Source organism: Chiroxiphia lanceolata, chromosome 1, assembly GCF_009829145.1.
Source record: "Chiroxiphia lanceolata isolate bChiLan1 chromosome 1, bChiLan1.pri, whole genome shotgun sequence".
NCBI classification, from domain to species: Eukaryota; Metazoa; Chordata; class Aves; order Passeriformes; family Pipridae; genus Chiroxiphia; species Chiroxiphia lanceolata.
In genome coordinates this window covers 36,201,905-36,213,946 of record NC_045637.1, presented here as the reverse complement: position 1 = coordinate 36,213,946, position 12,042 = coordinate 36,201,905, and the positions used below count along the sequence as shown (strand labels likewise).

Below are 12,042 nucleotides of genomic sequence, written 5' to 3'. Positions count from 1 at the left end.
TGGTTTCACTAGAAATTTATTTCTTTAAACATGGCCACTTTGAGATTAATGATACTACTTCAGGGAACATGAAAGAATAAACAATTTTAGAAGGGAAACAATCAGGTAAGTCAGGATTTGCTTTTCAAACAGTAAAAGGCCAAGCTTCAAGAGGCAATAAATTTTGGCATATGAGGACTAGTATTTTCAAATCCAAAAGTTGGCTTAGTTTTACAGTGGAAGCTGACTGCAACCTTAGGTACCTTTCCACAACGCTGGACTCAGTCGTAACTTAAATGTACAGGAGCATAATGTGAAAAGATTTTGTTTTATTAATTAAAAGTTAACAGCAACAGGCACGTATTAAAATGAATATGGCAAAGCCTTTACAAATGGCTTTACGCTGAAGCTCTCTCCCAAAAATGGCTGTTGCAACAAACTGTAAACAGAATTAATAAACAGTCTTTTACAATAATAACAGGGAAATACAAATGAACTAAAAGAAAGCACCAGTTTCTCAAACTAGATTACAGTTGTGCTTACTGTACTTAAAACAATGTAAAACAAATTACAAAAATGGAATGTTTTAAGTTTAAAATTAGTCCTTTAATTTTGTCCTAAAAAACATTTTCTCCTTTTCCCATCAAAAACCCATCAGTGGGTAATGTTTCAGTAGAGGGAGGAATACGTAAACAATGCACTTTTTTTTTATTATTTTTTTTTCAAATCAAAAACAAATTTGGTCACTTAGCTTTGTGCATAGTTTAAGGCATCTGTAGCAATTTGTTACAGTTTCCTCCCCAGTGTGGCTGTTCATGAAATTGTCACATTCTAAAAGAATAAATTAAAAAAAAATAAAAGAAAACAATGTTGCCGTTCAAACCCTTCCCCGAGCCCTCCCGCCCTCCCCGTCCCAAACGTACTCACACACCCACACATACACACACGCTGCAGCGAAAGGGGCATTTGTACCCTTGTTCTGAAGGACACGCTTCCCATCCCACTTTATTTCAGATTGGCAAATACCCTGAGCTGATTATGGTGTTTAGACATTCCACCTTTTTCTTGCATGTGCAGTTCAAGTGTACAATAGTGAGAACAACATGCGATGTTCCCACTGCAGAATCGCAATGCAGTTCAGACGCTTCCCCCCACCCCCACCCCGCCCTTCCCAGATTCAGAAGTGTTTTGTTGCTGTTAAAAAATTGCATTCCCATATAGCACTGGAGTAAAGCTTGGCTGTGCTCTATGATGAATGCTCAGCTCCCAGTGCACAAACAAAATTATGGCAAATGGGAGGCTTTTCTGGCATCCAAAGAAAAGAGAGCTGCAGTCTCAGATTTGATCTTTTTCTTTTAAAAAAGCAAAAAACTGAAGTTAGTGGTTCCTTCACAGCCATGCGCAAAGGTTAAGTCTAGAACCGACAGTTTCAGAGTACATTTGTAAACATCAAGTCTTGCCAGAGGCAGCAGAGGATGGGCACTTCACATTTCCGTATTAAAACAGGGACTGAGTGGAAGGTATGCTTTGAACACATTTATGCAAGTCTTGCTAAATTCCAAGGGAGTGGAACAATCCATCTCAAGTTTTAGATTTGAAGACCGTATTCCAAATTTCACCAAAAAACCCAAGCCACGTGTGGCACAATGAAGCTTTCGTCCTGTTGCTCCAAGGCTCAGTCACTGCTGTGCTTTGCATATTCAAGGTTCCGAACGAAAACCAGCTGAGGTGGGTGCATATTGCTCTATGTTCAAATCTTGCGGCTTAAAAAAATTCTGGTTCAAATGGTCTGTGTCAAAGGAAAACTTGGAAATAAATAATGCTGGCATCATTTTACCATTTTACCAAAACCTTGGGCTGGCACGTATCTCCTTTAATCCAACCGTGCAGATACCAATAGAAGAGGCAGTTTTGTCATGAGGACTGAGGTCAGGACAATCGAGGTTCCTGAGGTAATATGTCTGAGTCCATTTCCTCAAAAGTAGGGTCAACATCGTCACCACTGCCAGACTGTTCCCTCTGCACTCCCTTCCAGCTTGCCTTGTTCAGTCCCAGGTGGCCAAGCATTGTCTGGGACAGCCTGGTGTTGGAAAACCGGGCCCATTCCCCAAACAGAGGTTCCACTAAGTAGGTCATAAAACCTTCAAAAACAAGCAAACAGAGACAAATGAAAACCAGAAAACGAACCCAGAGAAAAATGAAAATCCTCAACCTAAATATTTGAAATAGAATTTAATAGCAAAATGTAAATCTGTCAAACTACTGTTCTCCAATGTGCATTTAAAAATTCATTTCAATATTTAGGGCATCTTTACAAAATAATCTCTCAAAATATAAAAGATTTTACTAATCAGTCAGAACAGCAGCAGTACACTGGATTACAAATTAACCCTCTTTCTTTCACAGCAATGACCAAATAAAGGAAAATATTGAGGAACATGGGGGAATTTTATAATGAATTACCTCACAGACAGTCTGAACTATACTAAACAGGGGGGAAAAAAAGAATATAACATTCACAATATTAAGCCAGCTAAAAGTATTTTAAAATATAAATTCTAGAAATTTTTTAAACAAGGCCACAAAACATTAACACACATTTATATACTTGTTTGTGTGTTTATATACAACTTTGTGCATATGCACATGTTCTCTTATGTGCACTGTCTACTTCCATGAACCAAAAACTCAAGGGTAAGATGACCAAAATTGAATCTGTCAATTATGGAAATGTATGTTTTCCTAATATTCTAAATTAAACCAGTGCATCTTATTGAACACATCAGCTTTTGTGTCAATTTAAAGCATAATTAATACTGCGTTTGTGGTCAAATTTATTCTTTTCTTTACTGTGCTTTTAACTGAGTCCTTTTCAACCTACATAAGCAACTTTTATTAAAATAAGAGGACATTATACTATTTTAAATCCAACTGAATTTAGCAAAAACTATTAATATAATGGCTATTCACCATTCTCCATCAAATCTCTGTCCACCACCCTCCTTAAAGGCTGCATTTAAAGGAAATGCTGACATTCCAGAAAGCTAAACCCAGAGAGCTACAGCCCTATGGTGGCAATCTCGCTGCAAAAGGCACCCAAGACCACATGGCAAGGGGAAGGAACTCTCCTCTTCCCAAAATAGCCACTTCAGACCAGGAAAGTTCCAGGCAGCAGCAGTTCAGGGAGAAGTCAGACAGCTGACTCCCATGCTGTACCTGTTCTGTAAGGAAACAGAGAGGCCCAGGTCTCCAGGGCTGTCAGTGCAGTACCTCTTGTAAACAGTTCAATCCAGAAGTGTTATACAGCAAATTGAAATAAAAGTGCTCTTCGTTATGAAGTGCTGCCACACACACACAGAGCAGGTACAGCCTCTAGCAAATGTACCCAAAAAGTCCTTCTTTCAAATTGCATCCTAAAGAAATCTACTGAAATAAACTGAGCTGTAGTTACCAATCTGGATGTTGGCAATAGTTTCTGTCTGTCGGTCACAAAGTGGACTCACACCCAAGTGATATTTTTTTTCAATATCACCTAAAGAAACAAAAGTATAATACAACTGTTAAGTCATATGGTCCAGACTCAAATCAAACACCAAAAGAGGTGAGCTGTGCCAGGATGGTGTCTTGCAGATGGTAGAATGCATTTACTTCTCTCCCCATCTCCAAAAAAATCCAAGTAGATCTGTCAGTGAGACTAACAGTATTTATAAATACTGTATTTAAATACTATTTTTCATCAAACACTAACTAAACAAAAAACATAGAACCACTAGTCTACTGAAGGATTAACATCCTCTTCCTCACAAAGCTTCCTAGACTGTCATAGAAATGACAAATTAAAATCCCCCCTTAGTAATACAGAAGAGAATAGCTCAGCATTCAGAAATTTCTGGCTAAAGACAATCTGTGGTTCTGCCTCCCCATCACCTTTACCAAAGATTAAGCCTCATGTGGATAACAGCAAATAAAGCAGTCTGTTCCCCATTTATCATATCCATGTGCATATTAGCAGGTCTCAAGTCAGCTAAACTAGCCTTAGTTTTATTATTAAAATTTAATAATAATGGAGGAAATTCACTCCATTACATTAAGTTAATTACAAGCTTTATTAACTGCTTATATAAGTAGTCATAACTGCACGGTAACTACAAATCTCCCTGGCTCTCACCTGCTTACCAACAGGCCTCACAGCTCAAGTTTAAATATTGAAGACATGTGATGAACATATTTCATAATTTACTGAAGCCACTAGGTAAATTTAAAGCAGCCATAATTACTTATCTGAAGCACCTTTCAGGTTGCACCAGCCATTCTAGGTTCAGATTCTAAGCAGATTCTTCAATGAGTTTTAGTAATTCCGACCTTTTGCAAGAAGCACAACCCATGAAAGGAAAAAAATCCCATACTGCACTGTACATCTCTGTTAGTCCTAAATATAAATGGACTAGGACTCATGATGCTCTTTCCATGCTATAAATATATGGTATACTAACAGATAATTCTACTCTTACCTTGATGGAAGAACTCCTCTGTTACTTTTTCACTCCACTGCTTGCTCAGCTCCCACGTCCGACAGGGGTTACAAATATCCGCACACTTCAAAGCCATCTAACAAGTTAACACACAGTGTTAGACCATCTTTCCCTTCAACAGAAGCACCTGTAATTATTTATTTCCTTACAGCAGATTATTTTAACTTTTCTGAATAACAAACCTACCTAACATCTGTGCTCCAAACTTATCTTCCGCAATATTTAAAAAACATTCAGGGAACTATCAAATCTCATGATCATCCCTGAGTAATATGGAAATTCAGGCAAGTCAAAGTATTTCAGGGGCACTATATTTAGTATATTCACTGGTAAAGGAGCCAAAAAAAAATTCAGAAAAAAGAAACATCAAAGTAAGCAAACAGTATTTTCCATTTCTGGCTCTGAAGCTCATATTTTTAGCAATGGTTTGCACAAGACAGAACTTCTCATTTGTTTGTTAAAGTTTTTTTATAGTCCACAATATGAACCTAATAAGAAAATGTCTACAAATCTAAAAATAATTTCAAGGGTTTTGTTTTTAAAGTTTTTTAAAGCTCACTAGCACAGCTGCAAACTGATTCACGACAGTAGTGCTTTCCTTTCCCAAAAAATGTTCTGACAAAGCATTTCCCAATTCTGAGGTTGCAATGGAGTTGTTAGAAAAGCTAAACCCTCTCTTGGAAAAACAACTCTCCTTGCTTTAGTAGCTTTAAGTTACGAGACTTAGCAACACTCACCATCACTCGGGAGAAGTGCTGGGGAAGGGAATTGAATGACTAGAAGATAATTCTGCTTTTGAAAGGAGGAGAAAGCCTGGTAGAAGTAGTATTTAGCATTTTTAAGTAAATTATTTTTACGCTAAAATGATGTTTTCAAAAATATTCCCAAAAAGATCACCTGTAAAATGAAGTGCCGATGGTTTGCATTCTCTAAACATAGGTCTCCTCTATCCAAATGGGATCGAAACATGGACAGATACTCGTTTTGCTGACTGATGTCTGTGGCAAGAATGAGATCGCCTATCTGGCTTTCCATCAGCTGCCTGAAATTAGTGATACCAAACATTCAAAGCATAACAATTAAGAACAATAGTCATCACAAGACTGAGATGTCCTTTTATCATATTTATTATTATACAAATACAAGCTTTATAATCAGTATTTTCACTGAACTATTTCATTTGTTTGTTTGTTTTCTTTTGCTGAAAAAGTCTTACAACATCCACAGAAACACCAGGACATTTCACTGGCAGCTTTCAAGAAGATTTCAAAACAGCTTTTACCTTCTTTTCTCCCCACCTCTCCCTTTTTTTTGTTCTTAAAAATGCACAAACTAATTATTTCAGGATTATTTCTTGTTAGAGTAGGTGAAGAGGGTCTATTTTAAACTACAGTTGTGGTGGCAGAACAAGAAAAGGCTGCCAAGTTTAATCTGAACAGGTGCTTGTCTACATGAATACACTTCTTCAATGTGCTCACAGTAAATGTTATTTTCCGGATATCACGTTGCACCACGAACTGCTCTACTCCACCAGCACAGTATCCAGGAATTCTTAAAATAGATCATCATCTACATTTTGTATTCAAAACTGCCATGCAGTAATTCATCTTGTTTTGCAAGGCTGTCTTACTTAAGTGACAGCTTGCTTGCGTCTTAAACTAATCTATACTCTTCGGTATAAACATACCTGTTTTCTAATGACATATGTGCAAATAAACCAGACTCTCTCAGCAACCCCACTGCCGATCTCCAGTGATGGTTCTCTAATACTGAGGTATTCTGCGAATGAAAAGGGAATAACACCTATCAGTCAATGCCTTTTTCTTAAACTGCAGAGCTGTATACCAAGAGCAGACCAGAAAGTTTTGCTGTGTTTTGGAGTTGGTGTTTTTATTTCTTCCTTCTTTTTTTTTTTCCCAAAGAGGTTAAAACTCACAAACCCCAAATATGCTGTTAATTTGCACATTTTTTTATCACAGTGGCATGAAAACGATGTCTGGATTCAAACGTACCACTAGCTAAACACATCACAATTTATACTCTTTTTCTGTACTACTCAAGCATTCTCCAAACCAGGCTTTAACAAAACAACTGATTTTGTTCTTACCTTATATAAAGTCGCTAAATAATGGTTTGTTTTAATTAGGAAAGGTTGGTTAACGCCTGGGTGATCCAAGTCATGTGTGGCAGCTGCTATTAAACTGAGCAGAACATCCCACGGAGTTAAAGATTTGGAAAGCTGCAAGGCAAAACCAATAAATGTTAGTAATGCAAGTATGCCCTTAGAGAAAGTGCACGAGTGTTGCATTTTTTTGTTTTTTAGTAATTAACAGCCAACAGAAATTCAGAGAAAATTTTGAAGATGTAAAACTAATATTCCACTGACTTTGCACAGTATTGCCCCACTCAAAGCTAAAAAATTTCAACAATGGTTTAAGCATTATTCTTTCTGAATGAGAAGGTTCAGTCTTGAAATCAACACTGGCACACAAAATCCTACTTTCTGTCTGGTAATGAAGTACTATTCCTAAGCAGATCCCATAAAAGCAGCAAATTCTTAAAATTAACTCTACCTGTCATTTACTGAGTCCATCTGTATGTGTCAATTCTGCTTTAAATATATACTATATTTTAGAAAGCATAAAAAACCCTTCCTCTTAAAGGGAAGAAATTAATACTCTGGAAGACTTTAGAACTGTTCAGAATGGATTTCTACTCTTACGTGAAATTATATTTAAAAGTCTAGCAGGGCCAGAAACAACGAGGAAACTGTGTCACAAGTAAATATTTTCAATATATGTCAATTAACTCAGCATTCACCTGCACAGGCTTACTTTCACTGCTCATAGCTGTTACGACTTACAATTGGGAGGTTTGTGAGTTAGACTTAGTCAGAAAGTCTAGCTTGCACTAAAACAGAGAGGATAATTCTGCCCATACAAAGGTGAAATGCAGTAAACACCCTGCGTGGACAGAAGTTTATATTCCCTGTTGCATTTGCCATCTATCATGCCTCACATGTTTATAAAGCACTCTGGTGCAACAGAATCTGTAGCTGTATATGTTACTAAAAATACAAAGTCTATACTTGTATCTAAAGCATCACAAAACTTCCATCATGAGTATTAAATAAAAAATGCTCAGAGCTTCCAAACTGCATGCCATAAAAAAGCTCATCATGTATCAGCTCTGATTTGGCTCACTGCACCAACTGATCTGAGAGCAGCACTGAGAAACTGAGTGGGAGGAGTGGGCAAAGAGCCTCTGAAAAATATCAAGGGAGCCAGAACTTACTTGGTTTTACTTCAGAAGCAGAATAAGGAGCTATACTATTCAAGGGAATACCAGACTGGTGATAACCTGCATCAAGGTAGATAACGTGTCTGTCTCACCTGGCTATAAAGCACTGCAGTTTTCAATTTAATACAGAAGAATAGGATTTAGTCCTAAAATTGTCCAATCACTCAGAGCAGCCTGACAGCAGTCCAAGTAGGGAGGAACAAACACTCAACCAGCTCAGCTCCTTAGTGTCTATAACTCTGCCGTTTCTTAAAAAGAAAGGCCAAAGAGAAGTCCTAATGTAATGCTACCAACTGCCTCTAGCAGAAGCATCCTATTCAGTGACATCAAAGATGAGCAAAGCAAGGGTAACAGTAGTTTCTGGGGGAAAAACCCCACCCCAAATGATAAATACACAAGTTTATTATTGCTAGCTCTGACTCAGGCTACAATTCTATGCAAATGTCTTGGGGCACAGCACTATGTTAAACAGCTGCAACCTTAATTCCCTACTCTGGTCCAATGTGAAATCACACAAGAAACAGTGTCAGCTCAGAAGAGGGGAAAAAAGAAAAGCACATTGCTAAGTGTGAACCCACAACCTCAGCAACAGAGAGAGCAATAGAAAGTTGAAAACTGTGTCTTGTTGGGTTCTTAGGTTTCTATATATATACATATACACATATGTATGCATGTATGTATTCGTATATATAGATACACAAGCTTATCACTCTCTACAGCTACCTGTAAGGATGTTGTAGCCAAGTGAGGGTCAGCCTCTTCTGCCAGGCAACTAGTGATGAGAGGACACAGCTTCAAGCTGCATCAGAGGAGGTTCAGGTTGGACATTAGGACACTGGACAATTTCATCACAGAAAGGGTTGTTAAGCATTGGAATGGGCTGCCCAGGGAGGTGGTGGAGCCAGCTGGAGGTGTTCAAGAGAAGACTGGATGTGGCACTTTGTGCCATGGTCTAGTTGGCATGGTGCTGTTGGGTCATAGGTTGGACTCAATCTCAGAGGCCTTTTCCAACCTAAATGATTCTGTGATATGCACACACAATACATTCATATGCACACACACAAATGCACATATTTCTGTACATACACGTGATATGCAAGTGAGAACACTCCCTTACCTTGGGCTCTTTTAAGTAACAGTGCATGGCCTGAGTCACATCAGCAGCATGAACTGCATTATGATAAGGGTTTTGACTGTGATAATCTTCTTGAACCATAACTGCAGGAAAATAACATATATCCAAATTTAAATAAAATAACAGGTTTTTTAAGCAATATTTTATATTCCATTACTAGGCACAGAAATAAGCAATATCCCAAATCACATACACATGAAAACATCACAGTCAGTAAATCATCAGCTGAACCACAACACAGGTATACCATTTCTGTGTGAAGAAATAGTATTTTCTAAAGGAAATCAACCACATGTGAAAGTCATCTCAGAGCAAAATTAAACAACTTTAAATCAGTATATAATCTGAGAGACTCTGAGACCTTCCCAGAGAAGACTCCCTTTGATAATCTAGACTGTCCAAACCATGAGGTAACCCTGAATACAAAATGATGATGCTGTTTACCAAAGCATCAGGAGGATCCCATATCAGGCCTTGAAAACAGACAGAATCAGAGGAATTAGGCACTGCATTTCTGTCATATGAAGTGCTTTTCTTTCCCATTCAGGAAAGTGGTCATGGAAAGCCACCTCTATGCTTTTTTAGGCATCTTATACCTCACTCAGGACAATTTAAGCCTACATGCAATTTAGAAAAGAATCTTGTTAGATGATGGTCTGACTACCTACTCCTAAATTCAATATTCCCTATTTAACTTCTTCCTTGGTTTCTCCTCTTTCATTCATCTTCCTGGATGTCTTTGAACAGTATAGGTAGAATTCTTTAAACGGCATCAACATTAGGTCAAGTACATGGAATGAAAAAACTATAATGTTAAAAAGGATGGAGGGGAAAAAGATCTGAAATAGAATGCAGTTTGATTGTTGTAAGGTTTGGCCTGATACAACACACTAGTTCTTTCAAGCAAACCTAAAAGAATATTTTCCTGGCTGACTACAATCAGTCAGTCCCATCAAACAAACATGCCTACAACCTCTTTTTCTACTCAGCTGACAAGCCAAAATGGTCCATGTAATTGTGATTGCAATGTTACAGCATTACTGACGTGGTATTTGTGAAGAGCTGTGGTTCATGAAAAGTCAAAATACTGTAACCATCACATAATCTCTAAACTACTCAATGCATAGCTGACAGCTCATATAAAAAATGATGAAAATAAATGTCTTTGAGCTCTATCAACCTGCAGTAGAACTCTCTCCCACCTGTTCCTCACATCAAGTGCACGAATGCAGATGTCCTTAATTTTTTTGTGGTTTCACAGGCTGGTCAAGCTACCTGAAGTTTACAATTTTTCTGACTTATTTAATAAAGCAGACCTAGGTCAAAATTTTGATCGTGGTTTGTCTGAACCGGAATAGCACAATCACCCTATGTTTTCAGGAATAGAGTACGTTGTATTTTCTCTCCCCCTGTTCAGGTTTGGAATAAGAACTTGAAAACACATAGTAGGAGGATGCAGATCTCCAAGTAACCTTTGGTAATCACTGAAAGACTATGTATATGTATAAACATATATATATGTATATATATACAAAAATAAAATGTTGAGATCTTACTGAGAACTAAAACCAGATTTTTCTACTTAAAAAGATTCCAGTAAATTCCCAAATAAAGTGAATTTTACATGGTACTATGGACCACTTGTTCTGTCCTAGTCTTCCAGAATCTGATCTTCAGATTATTGTGGACTGGAGTACAAGAGGTAGCAAAAGAAAAGAATGAACTGCATTCATGATGAGCTGCATTTGGAAGAAAGGTTCCTTGATTTGACAGATGTACTAGGACAGACATAAGAAATGTTCTTCTCAGTGACATTAAGTAGAAGGCATTAACAAAAGGGAAAGGTGGTGACTTTCAAAATTAGAATAAAAATTTGCCTTCTTCCAAGTCTAATCTCATTTTAGTGACTTATGACTTTGAGTAATCATATGTAGTTAAAACTATTAGTTATCTTTTGATAACCAGCTAACTAATTCCTAACTAGTCTTTCATTTCAAGTATTATGATTTGCTAAATCTCAACTAACCAGAAGATAAGCAAGATGAGAAAGACAAACCACACTCAGTTACAACTCAAGCAGTCTAAGACTGGATTTCTATAATAATTTTCTTCCCATTTCAATATATCAGTCATTAAGATTGGCCAATTTACACTTCTGAAACTGGAAGGAATTGAGTCCACTTTGAAGCAACGTGAAATGCAAGACAGAACTAATCTTTTTTTTTTTTAAGCTGAAAGAGAACAAAAACATCCCCTTATTTGAAAGGGGAGAAAAGCCTTCCAAATGTGATTTCTCCTCTGTTAAATGACAAACTTTGTAACCACAGAATTGTTTTCTCTGGAACTGTGAAAGCCTGCTAAAAAGGACCAGAAACTCGTTTCTCCTGCTCAGTTAAAAAAATCATTCCCACTTCACAAAATTAAAGGTACTGACTGTCACAGAAAAACCAATGGAAAGACGCTGCACACCAGTGCCTGCCTATGGCATTGGGATGCAGAAAGACAGCTCATTCAGCTGTTGAGTGAATGTACTTCTTGGTTTGAATATTCCACGTTGTATTTACAGTTCCTTCCATCAAAGTATTTCAGTGCTGCAGGCCCAAATGTTCAAGTAAAATTGTCCTGCACTCTGCTTAGGGAGAAACTATACCCACAGAACAGTGCTTACTTGTATAAGAGTTTGAGCAAGCCCGAGACAGCATCAAACTGGCACCAGTAAATCCAGCCAAGCTTACATATTCCATACAGTTAGGAAACTATATCACTGGGAAGCAAAGATCAATGCAGAACTGAATATTAAAAGAAAGGAGCTGTCCAGCCTTTCTCAATACAAATGTCACACAATGTCACATATATTTCTGATTATTTAGATTTAATAAATGGAATACAACATCAGCTATGGAACTACTACACTTGTTAATACTTGTTTGGATTTAACACAGAAAGTTCTGTACTCATAGAAACTTTGAGAGATCGTCTCAATCAACATAATTTAAATCACTGCACGATCTGGACTGCATTAATACCCTTCAAACCTTACTGCTAAACTACAACCAGCACTTCAGTTAAGGTATAACAAAGCAGCAATATTCATCA

At 37.4% G+C, this 12,042-nt stretch overlaps 1 protein-coding gene across 6 annotated transcripts in view; it reads right to left on the bottom strand.

Annotated features, from left to right (window-relative positions):
• The window catches only part of PDE7A (phosphodiesterase 7A), a 78,203-nt gene continuing 66,161 nt past the window's right edge, over positions 1 to 12,042 (bottom strand). For all 6 annotated transcript variants that reach the window (XM_032676776.1, XM_032676992.1, XM_032676923.1 and 3 more), the window contains 7 exons: positions 8,929 to 9,029; positions 6,619 to 6,750; positions 6,199 to 6,290; positions 5,409 to 5,553; positions 4,491 to 4,587; positions 3,431 to 3,511; positions 1 to 2,120 (listed from right to left, as the gene is read on the bottom strand). In XM_032676776.1, the coding sequence (XP_032532667.1) occupies positions 1,909 to 2,120; positions 3,431 to 3,511; positions 4,491 to 4,587; positions 5,409 to 5,553; positions 6,199 to 6,290; positions 6,619 to 6,750; positions 8,929 to 9,029 (860 nt within the window). In that variant the 3' untranslated portion in view covers positions 1 to 1,908. The remainder of the gene's footprint in view (positions 2,121 to 3,430; positions 3,512 to 4,490; positions 4,588 to 5,408; positions 5,554 to 6,198; positions 6,291 to 6,618; positions 6,751 to 8,928; positions 9,030 to 12,042) is intronic.